This window comes from Oncorhynchus mykiss, chromosome 2 (genome assembly GCF_057628025.1).
Source record: "Oncorhynchus mykiss isolate SJ-2025 chromosome 2, ASM5762802v1, whole genome shotgun sequence".
Classification (NCBI taxonomy): Eukaryota; Metazoa; Chordata; class Actinopteri; order Salmoniformes; family Salmonidae; genus Oncorhynchus; species Oncorhynchus mykiss.
In genome coordinates, this window is record NC_143023.1 from 90,375,217 (window position 1) to 90,398,866 (window position 23,650).

Sequence of the window (23,650 nt, forward strand, 5' to 3'; positions counted from 1 at the left end):
CTCCTCACAAACCCACTGGACAGAGGCTCCTCACAAACCCACTGGACAGAGGCTCCTCACAAACCCACTGGACAGAGTCTCCTCACAAACCCACTGGACAGAGTCTCCTCACAAACCCACTAGACAGAGTCTTCTCACAAACCCACTGGACAAAGGCTCCTCACAAACCCATTGCACAGAGGCTCCTCACAAACCCACTGGACAGAGGCTCCTCACAAGCCCACTGAACTAGAGGCTCCTCACAAACCCACTGGAAAGAGGCTCCTCACAAGCCCACTGAACTAAAGGCTCCTCACAAACCCACTGGACAGAGGCTCCTCACAAACCCACTGGACAGAGGCTCCTCACAAACCCACTGGACAGAGGCTCCTCATAAGTAATGACATCATGATAAAGGTCGCTACTGTTCAGATCAGCATGAGATTAGCTTTTTTTATCCCATTTACTGAATATCGGTTATCGGTTGAATTATAGGCCTATACTGATATAGTGGAAAAAGGTCAATATCGACTGATAATATCGGTGAACCGATGTATCGTCCAGGATCTTGTTACTACTAATAGTAGACACACAGCTACACACTCACTCAATAACTAAAATACACTGGGGGTTACTGATTAGAGCAGGCAGACATCTATTTATATTAGTCATGACATGTATATGTATGTATGCACGAATGCACACATGAGCGCACTCGTGTACTCGTGCACACACACACACACACACACACACACACACACACACACACACACACACACACACACACACACACACACACACAGGCTTTGTCATTACTGATCTCTAGAGTGGGGGAGCAAAGCTCTCAACCCAGTCAGCTGCCCTTTCACAAGAATAACACACCTCTGCCCCGTGACAGCCTGCTCCACTGTTGTTGATGTGTGTGCGTGTTTGTTTGTGTGCGTGTGTGTGTGTGTGTGTGTGAGTGTGTGTGTGTGATTGTTTATCAGGGAGCACTGTGGTTAGGTTGTAATGGGGTGTGTGAATATGTATGTCTTGTATAGTCTGCAGGGTGTTAATGGCTTGCGTGTGAGTAATTACTTATATATACTGTACATGTGTCTGTGTGTATGCATTGTTTGTTAAGTGTACGTGTGTGCGCATGTGTTGTTGGGGGTGGAGTCCCACAGGGACACCTGGGTTAAGGGGAGGCATGTTATTTTGCAACCTGACTGGTGGTTGTACTGACTGGGTGCTTGTGTGTGTGTGTGTGTGTGTGTGTGTGTGTGTGTGTGTGTGTATGAGTGTGTGTGTATGAGTGTGTGTGTATGAGTGTGTGTGTGTATGAGTGTGCATGTGTGTGTGTTTATGGGTGTGTGGTAACAATATGTGTGTGTGTGTGTGTGTGTGTGTGTGTCTTTGTGTGTGTATGGGTGTGTGTGGTTGTGTTTGTGTGTATTGGTGTGTGTCTGTGTCTGTATGGGTGTCTGTATGGATGTGTGTATGGGTGTGTGTATGGACGATGGATGTGTGTCAGGGGAATTAGAGAAGCTGACAATAAGGTTGGATTAGACACTGGCGCTCCGAGGGCAGCTGGTCTGTGGCGTTGCTTGCCCTTTGGATGCCAGGCAGGGTTAGGGGTTACTGTGTGTGTATGGTGTGTGTGTGTGTGTGTGTGTGTGTGGGGGGGGGGGGGGGGGGGGGGGTAGGCATGGTGACCCAGGATGTCATGGGGGCATTGAGCAAGGACATAGAACTGCCCCACATAAACAGACAGAACTCAGTCAGTCAGGCTGAACAATATTCACCTTTGTTTCCCAAGTGTTTTGGTTCAGTGAGGGAGAAAAGTAGAGGGTCTACAAGCACCTGTTGGTGAGAGGCCCCACTCTTAACATCTCCCTACCCCTCACTACCTCCCCCTCCCTCCTCTTTCCCGCCAGTCTCTCCTCAATCTCTTCACTCTCAACCTCACAATTTTTCTCTCTCCTCTTTCTCACCCTGTCCACACTCTTCTCCTTCTCCACCTCTTACCCTTCCCTACTCTTTCTCTCCTCTCTCACCCTTCTCTATCTCTCTCTCTCTCAATTTCAATTCAATTTAAGAGCTTTATTGGCATGGGAAACATATGTTAACATTGCCAAAGCAAGTGAAGTAGATCATAAACAAAAGTGAAATAAACAATCAAAATTAACATTAAACATTACACTCACAAAAGTTTAAAAAGAATGAAGACATTTCAAATGTCATATTATGTGCAAATAGTTAAAGTACAAAAGGGGAAAAAAATGAACATAAATATAGGTTGTATTTAAAATGGTGTGTGTTCTTCACTGGCTGCCCTTTTCTTGTGGCAACAGGTCACAAATATTGCAGCTGTGATTGCACACTGTGGTATTTCACCCAGGAGATATGGGAGTTTTTTTTTCTTTAATTCTTTGTGTATTTGTGTAATCTGAGGGAAATATGTGTCTCTAATATGGTCATACATTTGGCAGGAGGTTAGGAAGTGTATCTCAGTTTCCACCTCATTTTGTGGGCAGTGAGCACATAGCCTGTCTTCTCTTGACAGCCAGATCTGCCTATGGCGGCGGCCTTTCTCAATAGCAAGGCTATGCTCACTGAGTCTGTACATAGTCAAAGCTTTCCTTAATTTTGGGTCAGTCACTGTGGTCAGGTATTCTGCAACTGTGTATTCTCTGTTTATGGCAAAATGGCATTCTAGTTTGCTCTGTTTTTTTGTTAATTCTTTCCAATGTGTCAAGTAATTGTCTTTTTGTTTTCTCTTGATTTGGTTGGGTCTAATTGTGTTGCTGTCCTGGGGCTCTCTCTCTCTCTCTCTCTCTCTCTCTCTCTCTCTCTCTCTCTCTCTCCTACTCTCTCTCTCTCTCTCTCTCTCTCCTACTCTCTCTCTGTCTCTCTCTCTCTCTCTCTGGCTCATCATGGAGAATATAAGATAATCTTTAAGAATGCAGTTACTAATGATTTTTCCCTTAAGCTTGACACAGCTACTTTTGGTCTTGCATATGAAGGGGATTTTGGGATTTTGAGATTACACATTCCTCAATAGCTTGAGCCCTCTTCTCCTCTCTCTGACAGATAGTCCTGCCAGTCCATCCAACATATCTACTGTGGCATGCCAGGTAGTCGCCAGCATGTTAATTAAATTAGACCAAACAGACCAATGCAAATCTGGGATCATTTAGTGTTGGGGCAGCCGGCTGAGCACAGTTTGCGACCATCATTTACCCGTCATGCATTATTAGCATTAGTGCTAACCCACCTTCACTGATTACCACAGACAGACAGAAGAGACTCATAGAGGGAATCCTTTCCATCATGAACCACCTCTCTGTCTCCTACAGGACATAAATGGATTATGGGATAAGGACAGGGAATTGCCCAGAACAGAGCATTCTGGAGACGAGTTGTCAAAGACCTATGCTCCCTAAAGAGTAGGTGTATTAAGAAAAGAAAACAGTTTCAACATGCACGATTCCAAAAGAGCATAACTCCTTTTCAAAGAGCCAAGACCCAAACTGATACGTTTTATATCTAATTCCTGCCAAACTGTTTGAATTTAAATTGAATTCTTGTTTCTCAGTTAGTAGTAGTCTGAACTAATCAATTCCACCTGGCTGACCAGCGAGTAGCAAAACGCTTGGCAGAGTAATCTTAGTGATGACTTCTTGGTAAAGTGAAAAGTCTGAAAGCCTGCTCCTTCCTCCAGGCCATAAACACCAGCACTCCACTACTCAACACACACTGTGTTTTGGGCTCTCTCTTTGTGTGTGTATAACTGTGTTTGCATGTGTCTATGGCTCTTATTTCTTGAGGATTTGAGGGCCACTGCAGAGCAGAGGAAGACGGATTGTCCACACACGGTTGTTTCCCAGCTGAAACAGTTTGGAACAGTTCGGACATGTTTCCCAGCTGAAACAGTTTGGAACAGTTCGGACATGTTTTCCAGCTGAAACAGTTTGGAACAGTTCGGACATGTTTTCCAGCTGAAACAGTTTGGAACAGTTCGGACATGTTTCCCAGCTGAAACAGTTTGGAACAGTTCGGACATGTTTCCCAGCTGAAACAGTTTGGAACAGTTCGGACATGTGTCCCAGCTGAAACAGTTTGGAACAGTTCGGACATGTTTTCCAGCTGAAACAGTTTGGAACAGTTCGGACATGTTTCCCAGCTGAAACAGTTTGGAACAGTTCGGACATGTTTCCCAGCTGAAACAGTTTGGAACAGTCCGGACATGTTTCCCAGCTGAAACAGTTTGGAACAGTTCGGACATGTTTCCCAGCTGAAACAGTTTGGAACAGTCCGGACATGTTTCCCAGCTGAAACAGTTTGGAACAGTTCGGACATGTTTCCCAGCTGAAACAGTTTGGAACAGTCCGGACATGTTTCCCAGCTGAAACAGTTTGGAACAGTTCGGACATATATTATCATTACATTTTTTTACGTTTTTGTTTGTTGTCGGCTCTTCGGGGACACAAAAAAATTCTCGAGGCAAGCTGAAGCCTACGCCCTCTCATCTTCGATTGGTTAACAGTAGGGATTCTTCAGCGAAGTGCCTGTTGTCATTCAATGAGAGACGACTCGTCCTCATGCATATTTTTTCACTGGAAAAATGTATAATGGACAAACAGTACTATTGCCATTTTTTTCTCATTTTTCAAGCAAAGTTATTTTAAGGGAGGACGCGAGCACACTTGTTCGGTTTGCCTAGCCGCGCTCGGCTAGGAGCCAGCTGAAATGACACATTAGCTTACGACGTTAGCTTACTGTATATGAGACAAGGTTCCAACAGCAGTTACAACAGCTGGCAGTTTATGGGTAGCCAGATATCCCAGAGTTGTAAACAGGGCCAGGGAAATATACACTGTCTCTGGGCTCTGGGTTTGAGAGCATAGCTTGGAGGGTTAACACGGCCTGAGGATTGGGGAGCAGCAATAGTCTGTGACGCCAATTTCTTTGTTCTTTTTGCACCGTTTATCTTATCAAGATCGGGATGTGCATATCATTTTGTTTTCTCTATTGACACAGGGTCTGACCCTAGCTAGACCTCCTCCACTCTCTGCTCTTCTTCTGCCCGCCCAGCTCTGGATGACTATTAGGTCACTGGTGGCTCAGCTAGTACTGGCAGAAGGGGAGCGTGTTCATACTCATACCAGCTAGCACCCAGCCCTGATCAGAGCAGGAGATGAACACTGGGAAATGTAATAAATAAGAGCCAGGGAGAGCACAGGTGAGAAACACCTGGCAACGCAAAAAGGAAAACAATCCCTTGGGAAAACGCTTTTTAACACATACAAGTTCATATTTCTCTCAAAACACAGTCACACTTACACAAAGAGACACACAAAACACCCATCCACACACAAATAAACACCCAAGCTAAAAACACACAAAACACCCATCCACACACAAATAAACACCCAAGCTAAAAACACACAAAACACCCATCCACACACAAATAAACACCCAAGCTAAAAACACACAAAACACCCATCCACACACAAATAAACACCCAAGCTAAAAACACACAAAACACCCATCCACACACAAATAAACACCCAAGCTAAAAACACACAAAACACCCATCCACACACAAATAAACACCCAAGCTAAAAACACACAAAACACCCATCCACACACAAATAAACACCCAAGCTAAAAACACACAAAACACCCATCCACACACAAATAAACACCCAAGCTAAAAACACACAAAACACCCATCCACACACAAATAAACACCCAAGCTAAAAACACACAAAACACCCATCCACACACAAATAAACACCCAAGCTAAAAACACACAAAACACCCATCCACACACAAATAAACACCCAAGCTAAAAACACACAAAACACCCATCCACACACAAATAAACACCCAAGCTAAAAACACACAAAACACCCATCCACACACAAATAAACACCCAAGCTAAAAACACACAAAACACCCATCCACACACAAATAAACACCCAAGCTAAAAACACACAAAACACCCATCCACACACAAATAAACACCCAAGCTAAAAACACACAAAACACCCATCCACACACAAATAAACACCCAAGCTAAAAACACACAAAACACCCATCCACACACAAATAAACACCCAAGCTAAAAACACACAAAACACCCATCCACACACAAATAAACACCCAAGCTAAAAACACACAAAACACCCATCCACACACAAATAAACACCCAAGCTAAAAACACACAAAACACCCATCCACACACAAATAAACACCCAAGCTAAAAACACACAAAACACCCATCCACACACAAATAAACACCCAAGCTAAAAACACACAAAACACCCATCCACACACAAATAAACACCCAAGCTAAAAACACACAAAACACCCATCCACACACAAATAAACACCCAAGCTAAAAACACACAAAACACCCATCCACACACAAATAAACACCCAAGCTAAAAACACACAAAACACCCATCCACACACAAATAAACACCCAAGCTAAAAACACACAAAACACCCATCCACACACACATAAACACCCAAGCTAAAAACACACAAAACACCCATCCACACACAAATAAACACCCAAGCTAAAAACACACAAAACACCCATCCACACACAAATAAACACCCAAGCTAAAAACACACAAAACACCCATCCACACACAAATAAACACCCAAGCTAAAAACACACAAAACACCCATCCACACACAAATAAACACCCAAGCTAAAAACACACAAAACACCCATCCACACACACATAAACACCCAAGCTAAAAACACACAAAACACCCATCCACACACAAATAAACACCCAAGCTAAAAACACACAAAACACCCATCCACACACACATAAACACCCAAGCTAAAAACACACAAAACACCCATCCACACACAAATAAACACCCAAGCTAAAAACACACAAAACACCCATCCACACACAAATAAACACCCAAGCTAAAAACACACAAAACACCCATCCACACACAAATAAACACCCAAGCTAAAAACACACAAAACACCCATCCACACACAAATAAACACCCAAGCTAAAAACACACAAAACACCCATCCACACACAAATAAACACCCAAGCTAAAAACACACAAAACACCCATCCACACACAAATAAACACCCAAGCTAAAAACACACAAAACACCCATCCACACACACATAAACACCCAAGCTAAAAACACACAAAACACCCATCCACACACAAATAAACACCCAAGCTAAAAACACACAAAACACCCATCCACACACAAATAAACACCCAAGCTAAAAACACACAAAACACCCATCCACACACAAATAAACACCCAAGCTAAAAACACACAAAACACCCATCCACACACAAATAAACACCCAAGCTAAAAACACACAAAACACCCATCCACACACAAATAAACACCCAAGCTAAAAACACACAAAACACCCATCCACACACAAATAAACACCCAAGCTAAAAACACACAAAACACCCATCCACACACAAATAAACACCCAAGCTAAAAACACACAAAACACCCATCCACACACAAATAAACACCCAAGCTAAAAACACACAAAACACCCATCCACACACAAATAAACACCCAAGCTAAAAACACACAAAACACCCATCCACACACAAATAAACACCCAAGCTAAAAACACACAAAACACCCATCCACACACACAAATAAACACCCAAGCTAAAAACACACAAAACACCCATCCACACACAAATAAACACCCAAGCTAAAAACACACAAAACACCCATCCACACACACATAAACACCCAAGCTAAAAACACACAAAACACCCATCCACACACAAATAAACACCCAAGCTAAAAACACACAAAACACCCATCCACACACAAATAAACACCCAAGCTAAAAACACACAAAACACCCATCCACACACAAATAAACACCCAAGCTAAAAACACACAAAACACCCATCCACACACAAATAAACACCCAAGCTAAAAACACACAAAACACCCATCCACACACACATAAACACCCAAGCTAAAAACACACAAAACACCCATCCACACACAAATAAACACCCAAGCTAAAAACACACAAAACACCCATCCACACACACATAAACACCCAAGCTAAAAACACACAAAACACCCATCCACACACAAATAAACACCCAAGCTAAAAACACACAAAACACCCATCCACACACAAATAAACACCCAAGCTAAAAACACACAAAACACCCATCCACACACAAATAAACACCCAAGCTAAAAACACACAAAACACCCATCCACACACAAATAAACACCCAAGCTAAAAACACACAAAACACCCATCCACACACAAATAAACACCCAAGCTAAAAACACACAAAACACCCATCCACACACAAATAAACACCCAAGCTAAAAACACACAAAACACCCATCCACACACACATAAACACCCAAGCTAAAAACACACAAAACACCCATCCACACACACATAAACACCCAAGCTAAAAACACACAAAACACCCATCCACACACAAATAAACACCCAAGCTAAAAACACACAAAACACCCATCCACACACAAATAAACACCCAAGCTAAAAACACACAAAACACCCATCCACACACAAATAAACACCCAAGCTAAAAACACACAAAACACCCATCCACACACAAATAAACACCCAAGCTAAAAACACACAAAACACCCATCCACACACAAATAAACACCCAAGCTAAAAACACACAAAACACCCATCCACACACACATAAACACCCAAGCTAAAAACACACAAAACACCCATCCACACACAAATAAACACCCAAGCTAAAAACACACAAAACACCCATCCACACACACATAAACACCCAAGCTAAAAACACACAAAACACCCATCCACACACACATAAACACCCAAGCTAAAAACACACAAAACACCCATCCACACACAAATAAACACCCAAGCTAAAAACACACAAAACACCCATCCACACACAAATAAACACCCAAGCTAAAAACACACAAAACACCCATCCACACACAAATAAACACCCAAGCTAAAAACACACAAAACACCCATCCACACACAAATAAACACCCAAGCTAAAAACACACAAAACACCCATCCACACACAAATAAACACCCAAGCTAAAAACACACAAAACACCCATCCACACACAAATAAACACCCAAGCTAAAAACACACAAAACACCCATCCACACACACATAAACACCCAAGCTAAAAACACACAAAACACCCATCCACACACAAATAAACACCCAAGCTAAAAACACACAAAACACCCATCCACACACAAATAAACACCCAAGCTAAAAACACACAAAACACCCATCCACACACAAATAAACACCCAAGCTAAAAACACACAAAACACCCATCCACACACAAATAAACACCCAAGCTAAAAACACACAAAACACCCATCCACACACACATAAACACCCAAGCTAAAAACACACAAAACACCCATCCACACACAAATAAACACCCAAGCTAAAAACACACAAAACACATTTCGTTTAAACAAAAAGGTCAAGGCCTTGTGGAAATACAAATGGGGTCACCAAACCACAAAAAAAACACAGCGGACACATACTGTTAGTTTAACTGGAACGCAGCTTTAAAAATCAACATAAACTGGGAACAAACCAACACAAAACTATTATATTCTGATTTATTTCAAGACAACCTGCAGGTGGTGGTGGACTTTGGTATTTTTATGATGCACTATTTGTGCTCCAGCTAAATACTACATGGTGAAAAATGTAAAAAAACAAAAAACATACAACAAAAGGAAAACTGACAATGGGCATAGCCCCAGTCCACAGAGAAATGGTAGGCAGTGCAGAAATGCATCATTGTTGCTGCTTTTCACACTCATAAACTCCTGGAAGTTGGCATCTCTCTTCACAGTATTTTTCTCTCACTCACTCACACACACACACACACACACACACACACACACACACACACACACACACACACACACACACACACACACACACACACACACACACACACACACACACACACACACACACACACACACACACACACACACACATCAGAGTTCTTCAGGGATTAATGTCAGAATAATACATGACCTAAATACATCTGGTTGGTTTCTCCTATTGAGAGTCAGCGTAGCCAGGGTATATATGCATCTTCTTATGAAAAATGACTGAACATCACCGTGTCAATCAGGCTCACTGTCACATGAACTGAAAAAAGCAATCTGTTCTTGTTGGAAAAAAACAAAAATGAACTGCTTGAGTTAGTTAACAAACAAACACTATAAAAAGGTATTTTGTCTTCCTATAAAAATCTAAATAAAACAGCCTATGTGTGTTCTGAGAACTGTAAAAACAATATATTTTTGACACAATCCCTAAACCATAAAATACTAAGTAATCTTGTCAGAGTTGACAGAGTCTAGTAGCTGGTGAAAGAGGGGGAGGTTTCTGACCATAAAATACAACATTCAATTTCAAGAAAAAATGTCTCAGACTCTCTCAGGTGTGAGCTTGCCCTGTCATCATCCACCTCCTTCAAAGCCTCCTGTCCCAATATGAATGGCATCCTGGGGATTGACTACTTAGATAGCCTTCCTCTCTGTTTGGTGATGCATTGTATGTGAGCGCGACAGGGTGATAAAAACCACACAAGGGTGGGATGGGGATTGAAAGGTTAGCAGGCGAGGGGGTGTCTTTCTATTCTCTCCCCTCCATTACTTGAGTACACATTCAGACACAATCCCTTGGCTCCATTGTGTGGGGATTACTATAGCTGAATGGAATGGTTGGGGGTTTAGCCTCAGCTAAAGGCCAGAGTCAGAGCATACCTTGGCCCGGAATGACTTTAAATCCACTTTACATTTCATCAAGTCATCTTAACCAAGATTCAGATGTATTCAAGATTCATCTAAACCTAACCCTGAAATATCAAATCTTTCAAAGGAGAGTTTGGTTTAGGGCTTGCTTTTGTCAATGTATCATCAGTTCACAGATGAAAGATCAAAGGTCTGGGTGCGAGTGGACACTTCTGTCATGTACAGTTGAAGTCGGAAGTTTACATACATTTAGTTTGGAGTCATTAAAACTCGTTTTTCAACCACTCCACACATTTCTTGTTAACAAACTATAGTTTTGGCAAGTCGATTAGGACATCTACTTTGTGCATGACACAAGTAATTTTTCCAACAATTGTTTACAGACAGATTATTTCACTTATAATTCACTGTATCACAATTCCAGTGGGTCAGAAGTTTACATACACTAAGTTGACTGTGCCTTTAAACAGCTTGGAAAATTACATAAAATGATGTCATGGCTTTAGAAGCTTCTGATAGACTAATTGACATAATTTAAGTCAATTGGAGGTGTACCTGTGGATGTATTTCAAGGCTTACCTTCAAACTCAGTGCCTCTTTGCTTGACATCATGGGAAAATCAAAAGAAATCAGCCAAGGTGGTAGCAATTTCCAAACGCTTGAAGGTACCACGTCCATCTGTACAAACAATAGTAAGCAAGTATGAACACCATGGGACCACGCAGCCGTTATACCGGAGACGCGTTCTGTCTCATAGAGATGAACGTACTTTGGTGCGAAAAGTGCAAATCAATCCCAGAACAACAGCAAAGGACCTTGTGAAGATGCTGGAGGAAACAGGTACAAAAGTATGTATATCCACAGTAAAACGAGTCCCATATCGACATAACCTGAAATGCTGCTCAGCAAGGAAGAATTCACTGCTCAAAAACCTCCATAAAAAAAGCCAAACTACGGTTTGCAACTTACCAATAGGGACAAAGATCGTTCTTTTTGGAGAAATGTCCTCTGGTCTGATGAACCAAAAACAGAACTGTTTGGCCATAATGACCATCGTTGTGTTTGGAGGAAAAGAGGGGTGGCTTGCAAGCCGATGAACTCCATCCCAACCGTGAAGCACGGGCGTGGCAGCATCACAAAATAGATGGCATCATGAGGGAGGAGAATTATGTGGATATATTGAAGCAACATCTCAAGACATCATTCAGGAAGTTAAAGCTTGGCCGCAAATGGGTCTTCCAAATGGATAATGACCCCAAGCATACTTCCAAAGTTGTGGCAAAATGGCTTAAGGACAACAAAGGCAAGGTATTGGAGTGGCCATCACACAGCCCTGATCTCACTCCCATAGAAGATTTGTGGGCAGAACTGAAAAAGCGTGTGCGAGCAAGGAGGCCTACAAACCTGACTCAGTTACACCAGCTCTGTCAGGAAGAATGGGCCAAAATTCACCCAACATATTATGGGAAGTTTGTGGAAGGCTACCTGAAACGTTTGACCCAAGTTAAACAATTTAAAGGCAATGCTACCAAATACTAATTGAGTGTATGTAAACTTCTGACCCACTGGGAATGTGATGAAAGAAATACAAGTTAAAATAAATCATTATCTCTACTATTATTCTGACATTTCACATTCTTAAAATAAAGTGGTGATCCTAACTGACCTTAGACAGGGAATTTTTACTTGGATTAAATGTCAGCAATTGTGAAAAACTGAGTTTAAATGTATTTGGCTAAGGTGTATGTAAACTTCCGACTTCAACTGTATCTGCTGCATGTGGCTAGGGAGGAACAACTATATGGACATCTGTGACTGCAATGGAGATGTCCAGCAATCCATGCGTCCGTAGAGTCCATAGAAGTCTGGCTGAGGTTAATGATGTGGTGCTGGCCTGGGCTCCTGTGCCCACCGGGTGCACCGGCTGGCCTGGCAAACAAGATCGTTTACCTCTCAACTACTCCACTGACCTTGGTGATAAAAACCCTGGCCCTTCATGAAGCCAGTTCAGACTGCATGGGAGACAATGCTTTATAAGGGAGAGTAAGGAAATGAGAGGGCATTGGGGGAGGGAGAAGGGGTCGAGGTGAGGGCACTGGTCAGGAGGGTGGCTTGTGGCCGGGGGGTAGGAGATTGAGTTTGGTCTCTCATGCAGAAATGGGGGTGTGGGTGATTGAAAGAGAAGTGTGTCCACATAGCATAGCAGGTATTCCACCAGAAAGCAGGATATTAATGTGTGGAGGAGGAATTGTGAGTGACTGATTAGGAAGCAGTTCTGGGGCCTTGACTCATAGCTAAGCTCAACTGAACAAAGCTCCTCTGCTTCACATCTGACTCTAAACAAGCGTGGAGCCTTAGGGACTATAGGTAAATACATCATAAGTCATAAAGTAGGTGTTTTAAAAATCCCTGCTTAGATATGTGGATGAAAAAAGGAAGACGTGATGTGATGTGAGGAGAATATATCTCATTTGTAGCAGTATGGCAAGTTGCCATGCCGCACGCAGCCTTGACGTGAAGAGGAGCGGTGTGCAGCAGGGATCGGTGTTAGGGCAATTCCAGTGTGTGCTTTCCCTCTGGGAGAGAGACAGGTTGCAAGCGGAGGGAGACGTTTTGACAAGTTCCTGCTCTTTCTTTATCTGGGTTATGAAGATAAGGTGTTCACACAACACCAACGTCACAAACAGACAAGCAGCACACACACACACTAAGCAATGTTGTTTTTTCCAAACAAGTCGCAGGGAACAGAGGATGGAGACCCCTCGCTAATGATTAACATACTGCCAAAAACAAACAGACATTTACCACAGAAAACAGCCTGATTATTTCCAGGAAATACCTGCAGATGGTAACTGAGCAAGCACACCAGCCATGGAGAATTCCTTAAATAAACAGCTTCCTGGACATATCTATTTTCAACTATTTAGAATTAAAGTCCAGTTTGATAATGTCAGCATCGCTTGACCAAAAGGACAATCTTATGCAATCACATTTTTTTCCTGAATATTGACCCACTGCTCCTCTCTGTATATTGCAGAGTTAGTCAATACTAAGTCATAGGCTACTAAGTGAATATTATGTCTACAAAATACAGGTAGTCAGGTAAGCTTTCTAAATTAGCCTACTATGAATTTGAGACAATAGGTACGTATGAAACACAGTTAGTGAACTGTTCCACTTCATTATGGACTAGTTGACTAATTGTATTTCATACGTACATATTGTCTCAATGACCTTGTCTCAAAGTGTTTCTACTCTGTTTATATTCTATTCTCCTCCAGAGACAGATTTTAAAGACAGTCAATCAGTCAGCAGCGGGATGCCAGGTGGCTAGCGTGCCAGTCAGCCAGTCTCTGGTGGTATCTAGCTCCTGGGGCTCAGCCTTTCCTCACACATGGAGCCTGTCTGGGCACGACCAACCCATGACACACTGTACTGGGCTGGGCTCATACTGGGAACGACTCACTGAACTGAGAGGGTGGAGGGGCCTGAGAGAGCATGCAGCTGCAGCGGGTTGGTCTTTCACCCTGCTCTTACCTCACAGCCATATGGGCTAGGGTAGTGTATGCCTAGGCTAGTGTATGCCTAGGCTAGTGTATGCCTAGGCTAGTATATGCCTAGGCTAGTGTATGGCTAGGCTAGTGTATGGCTAGGCTAGTGTATGGCTAGGCTAGTGTATGCCTAGGCTAGTGTATGTCTAGGCTAGTGTATGCCTTGGCTAGTGTATGGCTAGGCTAGTGTATGCCTGGGCTAGTGTATGCCTAGGCTAGTGTATGCCTGGGCTAGTGTATGCCTGGGCTAGTGTATGCCTAGGTGAGTGTATGCCTGGGCTAGTGTATGCCTGGGCTAGTGTATGCCTGGGCTAGTGTATGCCTAGGCTAGTGTATGGCTAGGCTAGTGTATGCCTAGGCTAGTGTATGCCTAGGCTAGTATATGCCTAGGCTAGTGTATGGCTAGGCTAGTGTATGCCTAGGCTAGTGTATGTCTAGGCTAGTGTATGGCTAGGCTAGTGTATGCCTAGGCTAGTGTATGCCTGGGCTAGTATAGTGCTAGGCTAGTGTAGTGCTAGGCTAGTGTATGTCTAGGCTAGTGTGTGCCTAGGCTAGTGTAGTGCTAGGCTAGTGTATGTCTAGGCTAGTGTAGTGCTAGGCTAGTGTATGTCTAGGCTAGTGTATGGCTAGGCTAGTGTATGTCTAGGCTAGTGTATGGCTAGGCTAGTGTATGGCTAGGCTAGTGTATGTCTAGGCTAGTGTATGGCTAGGCTAGTGTATGTGCGTGTGTTTATTTTATTATTTGTCATTTTTTTATTTAACCATTATTTAACTAGGCAAGTCAGTTAAGAACAAATTCATATTTACAATGACGGCCTACACCGACCAAACCCAGACGACTCTGGGCCAATTGTGTGCCGCCCTATGGGACTCCCAATCATGGCCGGTTGTGATACAGCCTGGATTCAAAACAGGGTGTCTATAGTGATGCCTCAAGCACTGAGATGCAGCGCCGTAGACCACTGCACCACTCGGGAGTTGGGGTGGGTGGGGCTGGGGGGGTGAAACAGATGCAGCTTTGGGAAAACAACCACAAAATCTCAAGCTGAACCTCATACAGAGATTAGTATCGCTCATAGACGCAGAGCCCACACAAGCACAAACTGTAAATATACACCTACCCTACCTTATCAAACCCCAGATCAATACACATCTACCCTACCTTATCAAACCCCCAGATACATACACATCTACCCTACCTTATCAAACCCCAGATCAATACACATCTACCCTACCTTATCAAACCCCAGATCAATACACATCTACCCTACCTTATCAAACCCCAGATCAATACACATCTACCCTACCTTATCAAACCCCAGATCAATACACATCTACCCTACCTTATCAAACCCCAGATCAATACACATCTACCCTACCTTATCAAACCCCAGATCAATACACATCTACCCTACCTTATCAAACCCCCAGATACATACACATCTACCCTACCTTATCAAACCCCAGATCAATACACATCTACCCTACCTTATCAAACCCCAGATCAATACACATCTACCCTACCTTATCAAACCCCAGATCAATACACATCTACCCTACCTTATCAAACCCCCAGATACATACACATCTACCCTACCTTATCAAACACCAGATCAATACACATCTACCCTACCTTATCAAACCCCAGATCAATACACATCTACCCTACCTTATCAAACCCCAGATCAATATACATCTACCCTACCTTATCAAACCCCAGATCAATATACATCTACCCTACCTTATCAAACCCCAGATCAATATACATCTACCCTACCTTATCAAACCCCAAATCAATACACATCTACCCTACCTTATCAAACCCCAGATCAATACATATCTACCCTACCTTATCAAACCCCAGATTAATACACATCTACCCTACCTTATCAAACCCCAGATCAATACACATCTACCCAACCTTATCAAACCCCAGATTGTGAGATTATAAAGGGGATGGAAACAGAGCAGGGCAGGAACTTTCCAGTATTTTTATGATTTTGTTCATTTCTCCAGTGAAGTGATGGTGAGCCTCTCCCTCTCTCCCACCTGGCGAGATAGGACCTGAACCACTCCATGGGAATGTTACAAATGGCACCCTGTTCCCTATTGTCCCTGTCCAAAGTAGTGCACTATACAGAGAAAAGGGTGCATCTTGGATGCAGTCCTGGGTTGGTTCTGCCACTTCAGGCGGGGCAGTTCAGGCGGGGCAGTTCAGGCGGGGCAGTTCAGGCCGGGCAGTTCAGGCCGGGCAGTTCAGGCCGGGCATGAACAGGCTCAGGCATGTGGGAAGCAGTGGGTGGCATCTCAAAGGCAGCAGTAGCACTCACTCAACTGTTAAATGGATACTATTTATACTTATGTAATGCGTTGGATGTTGGGTATATACAGACATATATCCTTGTTTAATTTCATAATCAGAAATTATTACGCTTTCTTTTCTACAAAGCAACATAAAATCAATTCCTCTCTATGTCACTAGTTTTTGTTTACTTTCTTAAAGCCACAATTTAAAACATGTTCATTTAAACAGTACTGCTAATTAAAATGACTGTAGATCAAAACCCTCTTCCATGTGAATTATATTACACACATACTATCAATCAGGCTTCAGATTCAATTTAAAAGCAATCAGCGACGGGAGGGTTTAACAAATCAATGGTAATCTAATTAAGCAATAAGGCCCGAGAGGGTGTGGTATATGGCCAATATACCACGGCTATGGGCTGTTCTATAGATGTTATATAACTGTTCTTATGCACGGCGCAACGTCGTAGTGGCAATGTAACCTACATCTGTTATTAAACTTGAGTGATGATGCCTCCCTGTCTTTGTCTATTGGTACCATTCCAAGTCCTTACCATCTCTCACTCGCTTCCATTACCATTACTCAGCAAAATGTCTAGTAAAAACTTACTTCCATTACCATTACTCAGCAAAATGTCTAGTAAAAACTTACTTCCATTACCATTACTCAGCAAAATGTCTAGTAAAAACTTACTTCCATTACCATTAATCAATCAAAATGTCTAGTAAAAAAATCAAAAATAAACATTAGTGCGTTTATATGCACACTAATAATTCGATATTAAACTGATTATGGCAGTAGGCTGAGTATGGCATCAGTCATTTAAACGCCTTACTCTGCTGATCTTAAATCGGCGTAAGGTCAAAAATCTAAGTCAGCATACGCCGATTAAAACACCTGGATTTCTGAGCAATTTTTCAAATTGTTAAGACATGTAAACACCTTCATTGGCGTTCCAGCTGTGTATTTGATCTACGCATGTGCTAGCACCAGCCGAGCAAGCCTCCCTCTTTAGCACAAGTGGAGTGAGTTCGGAACAACTGTATGCATGTGTCATAGAAGTAGTTTTCACATACAAACTCTATATGTCCGAACACAGAATCAAATACCCTTCCCAAAAATAGCATGTTCGCTGTGGTACAACATTTATTGTGATTGCTGATTTTCTGCATTTATCAGACTGCCATCAGGTAGCCTGATTTCAGATGTGTCCATGTAAACAGGATTATTTGGGCAATTGTGTGTCTTGCAAAGCACGTAAACATTTGAATCAAACTATTATAATAATCTGACTATACACAATAATCACATTATTGAGTGCATGTAACCGTACTCCTTGTCAAGCCAAAGTCTGATGTATAAGCCCATCAGTAGTTTTAAGAAGCACTTTGAAACTCCTTGACGTTTGTGTGTATAAGTCTATTGAGAGGACAAGTTATTATTCTTTCATTAGAGGGTTTGTGTTTCTGGTAAGTAACAAACAGCCAGACCATAATAAGCCTGCAGCGAGAGAGGCAATGAGCAGCTACAGAAAACAGACTTACTCTAGCCTCTAACACATGGACAAGATGACAGAGCCACTTATCATTACATCATTTATCATATCTGACCCCCTACACTAGGGTTGAGTCCCAAACGGCACTGTTTTCCCTTCATAGTGCACTACTTTTGACCAGAGCCCTATGGGTCCGTAGCCAGGAGTTAAGAGGCTCGGTGGAGTTGACAACCACCACTTAAATCATCAAACATACTCTTGCATCGGCTCGCTTCTCCAACCCTCCTTTACATTCCTATTCCAGGTCTTCTTCAGAACTACAGCCGTTTAGTTAAACAGATGATAAAGCTTAAGCATGCATGCCTCTTTAGTGTGTTTCCTTTTTACTGTTTCATGGCCTGGCTTATCTGGTTCTCTTACTATGGAATAAAAGAGAGGATCTACTTGCCATATGCCACTGAGTATGACCCATAAATCCATTAGAAAACTACTAGGATAAGATCCTTCTTCTCCTTCAGGCTTTAAAGCAAAAAACAGGGCAAGAGACCGTTGGTCAGTTATTGTACGTTCATACTCATTGCTGCCAAGTTAACCCCTCCTTAAGTCTAAAAAACACCTGTTGGTCTGGTGGTTAAACATTTAAATGACTTGTTGTTTTGACTTGAGAGCACAAAGGAATATGTTTTAATGGCTGTTAAAGTAATCAACAAAAAGATAAACCCTGATAGCATTTACCTGTTAAAAGCTCTTTTGGCTGCAGAAAATTCACACATTACATTTAAAATCGACTACATGAATAAGACTGACGATGTCTAAAACAGAAACCAAATATCTGAAAAAAATAATCTGAAAAACCTGCTTAATTCTGACTGTGGAATTATTAGAAGGTATGATTCAGTTATTACACCAGTATAACTAAGTGTAGAGGCTCTTGCACCTCAAGGCACCTGATTAGTCAGTGAAAAATAATGTCTGATAAAAATGTGCCTAGCTAGCATGCCATCATCTTTTTGTGTGTAAATACTATTTTGAGAGAGTGAGAGAGAGAAAGAGAGTGAGAGAGAGAGATGGAGAGTAAGGGGGAGAGAGAGAGAGAGAGAGAGAGAGGGAGATGGAGAGTAACAGAGAGAGAGAGAGAGAGAGAGAGAGAGAGAGAGTGGGAGAGAGAGATGGAGAGTAAGGGGGAGAGAGAGAGAGTGAGAGACGGAGAGTAACAGAGAGAGAGAGAGAGAGAGCGAGAGAGAGAGAGAGATGGAGAGTAAGGGAGAGAGAGAGAGAGAGAGAGACGGAGAGTAACAGAGAGAGAGAGAGAGAGAGAGAGAGAGAGAGAGAGAGAGAGAGAGAGAGAGAGAAAGAGCTTTCACTAGCATGGTATAGTATCATCTTCCTCCCAGCAGCTGCTGAGTTCCTGTTATTTTACCACAGATTCATCACGGATCGCTGAGAGTCAGAAATGCATTCCATGATTCAATTTCCCCCCTCTGCATTCTTAACTAAAACCCCCCTCCCCTCCCCTCCCATCTCTCTGTATCTCTACTGTAGCTACATAATCATTAAAAACTATTAACATCCTCATTCTCAGGGAGTGAGTGGACCTGAGTTATGTATGTTGTAGTGACGTTTTCGGCTCTATTGTATGTCTATGTGGTAAAGTCAGATCTGGGTTCCAATACTATTGGAAATCTTTAAGATACATTAAGCGTTTGTCTTAACAATGAACCCAGGTCTTGTAATAATGAAGTCAGGGCATGGGGGTGCTCTGCTCAGTGCTGCTACAGATATTGACAGGACTATTGACAGAACCTCTAGAAGGGCCGTCAGCGGTTCAATTCATGTCCCTATTGATCAGATTATTTAACCGATTGATCCCATCAATGCTGATGGATGGATAGAGAAGAGAAGACAAAGAAGAGGAGAAGAGAGGCATGAAGCGAAGTGAAGACCTCCGGAGCAGAGATAGACATACAGCAACAGGAAGGGTCTGGTAGAAGGAGACAGTGGACTCCATCCCGTAATGATTCATCATCGATACTGTCTTGAATTTATTGAATTACCATGTCTCACTAACTCTCCTTAATCCATGCTTAATTCAAGTCAACTACATACAGTAGTTGCTGCAGGAGCAAATTCTCTAACTCTTAAATCCTGAAAATAACCTAATGACCATAATACTCTTGAACAGTACTCTGACTACAACTACATTACAGTGGAAAACATATTTACGAAATATGATGAAGCATATTTGTAGTGATTCTATAACACATAACTTTCATAGTGCATTATTATTCAGTTCTTACCCCATTGTAGCAGCGTTTCTCCTCGGAGCCGGTGAAGTGGTATGGCTGCTTGGTGTGGCACTTCTGGATGAAATCCTTGAAGAAGTTGTTGACGTCTGCCAGTGAGATGACGCAGACGGCCGAGCTGGCCGTGGGTTCTGGGGAGTCTGGCTTGGATCGGGCGAAGGCAGCAAACAGCACGTCCTCCCTTTCCTTCAGCCCCATCTCCTGCCTCAGCTCGCTGCCCGCCTCGGCCACATGGGCTGCCTGGAGGACATTAAACACCTCGACGCTGGCCAAGCGCCGCCGCCGCCGCCTCTCCGTCAGGATGCACTCAAAGGGCATCTCCACATAACGCCGCAGCTCCGGGTCGGTGCCGCACATGCGGACGATGCGGGTGTGGTAGACCTGCGAGCTGCGGCCCTCACGCTGCACGGTGAGGAAGTAGGCGTGGCTGCCGCTCTGGAAGGAGTAGACGTAACGCAGGTGGTGGTCGCCGCGGAGGCCCGGGGCCAGGTCCATGTAGGACTGGTCGGAGAAGAAACGGAAGCCATCTTGGGTTTCTTTCATCTGACGCACTGAGATGGTGTGGTGCTGTGGCTGCTGGGCCTGGGGGTCGGAGGTCATGCGGGACGGACTTCCAGTTCCAGTGATCTCCGAGTTCCCCACGAAGAACCGTACCACGCCTCCGCTCACCATGTTGAGCACACGGGAACCCAGGGGGCTGGTAACACAGTCGGGACAGCCCTGCTGTCCTCCATCATCTGTCTTGGGTGAATACATACAGTTCACCTCCTTGTAAACATTCCCTCTCTCCACCAGCAAGTGGCGACGGCAGACACCGGCGTCCGCGGAGCTGCAGCTGAACAGCTCATCGTCATAGTAACGCTCCACCAGCAGGGCCATGTTATTGTTGTCCAACACAGCGTTGGGCTTGCCAGCAGCTCCATCCTGGCTACTTGGGCCACATTGCCTTTCGACACCAGCCTCTGACACTGGCCCGGTCCAGTACTCCGACAGCTTGGTCAGATTCTCTGACAGCGCATAGATCCTGTTCACAGCACCAACGTAAACCGTCCCCTCGAAGGTGACCAGGTTCTGTATAGCGGAGTCGGCCTCGAAGCTGGGCAGGTTGTAGGTCACAGAGAGGTTGAGCTTGGAGTTCTCGGCCGGTTCATCACATTGACCTCTCACCTTCGAGGAGCACAGAGCCCAGAGGATGATCACGATGTCCAACAAGCAGATATTCTTCATCCTGTTCCAAAATAAGCCACAGAAAGAGAGAAGTTACATTACACTGTATGTTTTAGTCATTTAGCAGACAGGCTTATCCAGAGCCACTTATTATCTCATTCAACTAAGGTTAGGAAAGTAAAAAAATGAGGGGTGACTTATTCGGGACATTCATAACAATAACACAAAGAAAACACCATCAAACATAATAATGTTGGCGTCTAGACTTCCCTCACATGTTCAGACAGAGCGTTGTGGAGAAAAAGGAGCATTCTCTTGATAAAAATAGGGATTAGAAAAACAAGAGGGATCACTATTGCTTTGTCAGGCTCATAAATGGAACTGTGTGTCAGGGTCTAAAGCCGTGGTCTACTCACTCCACCACAGCACCACGTCAGTGAAATCACTGTCAACTGAATGCTGATATGACTTGGGAGCATTATGGAGCCCCACTTCAATATCAAACACATCAGCACTTCTACTATGACTCTCTATTATTGTGAACAAGCCAGTCAGTGAAACTCATGTTGACCGACGGACAATAAAGTTTTATTGAAGTGGTGTTTTGATAGTGCTGACCGAGCAACACTCAGTACCACTTCGGTGGTTCCAAATTCCAGATCTCTGGTTCCATTTCGGCCACAGTGCGACCCAATTGGGTGAATCACCGAGGATACAGTAACCCTCTCTGGTCTGTAGGGCGATGCAACCAACCAACCACACAGCTAAGTTTAGAAAACTTCCCCAAAGGAGTGGTAGCTAGAACCCCAATTAAAACAAGTCAGGTGGACTATGAGTGGGGCGCTGTACAAAATGATAAATAGTTGGAATGCAGGCCACTTAAATGGCAATCCACTGGGGAATGCTTTTAAGGTCTGTCAGAGAGAGAGAGAGAGAGAGAGAGAGAGAGAGAGAGAGAGAGAGAGGGGTAGGTAGGTAGGTAGGTAGGTAGGTAGGTAGGTAGGTAGGTAGGTAGGTAGGTAGGTAGGTAGGTAGGTAGGTAGGTAGGTAGGTAGGTAGGTAGGTAGGTAGGTAGGTAGGTAGGTAGGTAGGTAGGTAGGTAGGTAGGTAGGTAGGTAGGTAGGTAGGTAGGTAGGTAGATAGATAGATAGATAGATAGATAGATAGATAGATAGATAGATAGATAGATAGATAGATAGATAGATAGATAGATAGATAGATAGATAGATAGATAGATAGATAGATAGATAGATAGATAGATAGATAGATAGGAGGAGAAAGAGAGAGATTTCAGACCCTAGTTAATCAGAATATTTGCATGTAGGATTTCACCTGCTTGGTCCATATCAGCACATTTTGTCCAAGTGGTGGGAAGACAACAAAAACAGCAGGAGAGGTCAGCAAGGAGAGAACCCCCTTAGCATAATTTCCTAATATCCTGAGTGGAGAATATTTCTTGATTTAACAATACATTGTTGTTGTTTCTCTAATATAGGCCAGTTTTGCACTTGATATTTCCAGACAATTCATAAATCTCACTATCATATTTAAATGGATGATTCCACAGCAGCCAATATGTAGCCACTATAGGCTATGAAAACTATGTTTATATCAATATAATGTTACATAGCCTTTCTTGATGACTGCAAACACGTGATTGATTAACCCCCTGGAACCTAAGGGTTTTCTCAATGAGTTGTACCTCCCTAAAACATTACATCGTTATAAGAATGTAATAACATTATTGACCATCAATCCAGAGTTCTGATTTTCTATTTTAGGACACTTGGGGTCATCACAGACAAATATATACAATTCTAGTGATGGAGAGGAAATGGGGGCCCCTCATGCAAAACTATTTTCAAGGATGGATGGGAGTCAAAGTGGCATGTGCACATACTAGAGGAATGACTAGTTTGTTTTTTTTACTAACAATTATGAGTAAGCGTGAAGAACGAAAACACATTTCATTGACTCCATATTATTGTACCATTATTGGTCCCCGTCTGGCTCAGTTAGTAGAGAATGGCGATTCCCAC

The 23,650-nt window shown here is 43.1% G+C and overlaps 1 protein-coding gene across 1 annotated transcript in view; it reads right to left on the reverse strand.

Annotated features, from left to right (window-relative positions):
• The window catches only part of met (MET proto-oncogene, receptor tyrosine kinase), a 100,710-nt gene that overhangs the window by 76,097 nt on the left and 963 nt on the right, over positions 1-23,650 (reverse strand). Inside the window, exon 2 of the mRNA XM_036958804.2 lies at positions 20,439-21,672. Within this exon, the coding sequence (XP_036814699.2) occupies positions 20,439-21,671 (1,233 nt within the window). The 5' untranslated portion in view covers position 21,672. The remainder of the gene's footprint in view (positions 1-20,438; positions 21,673-23,650) is intronic.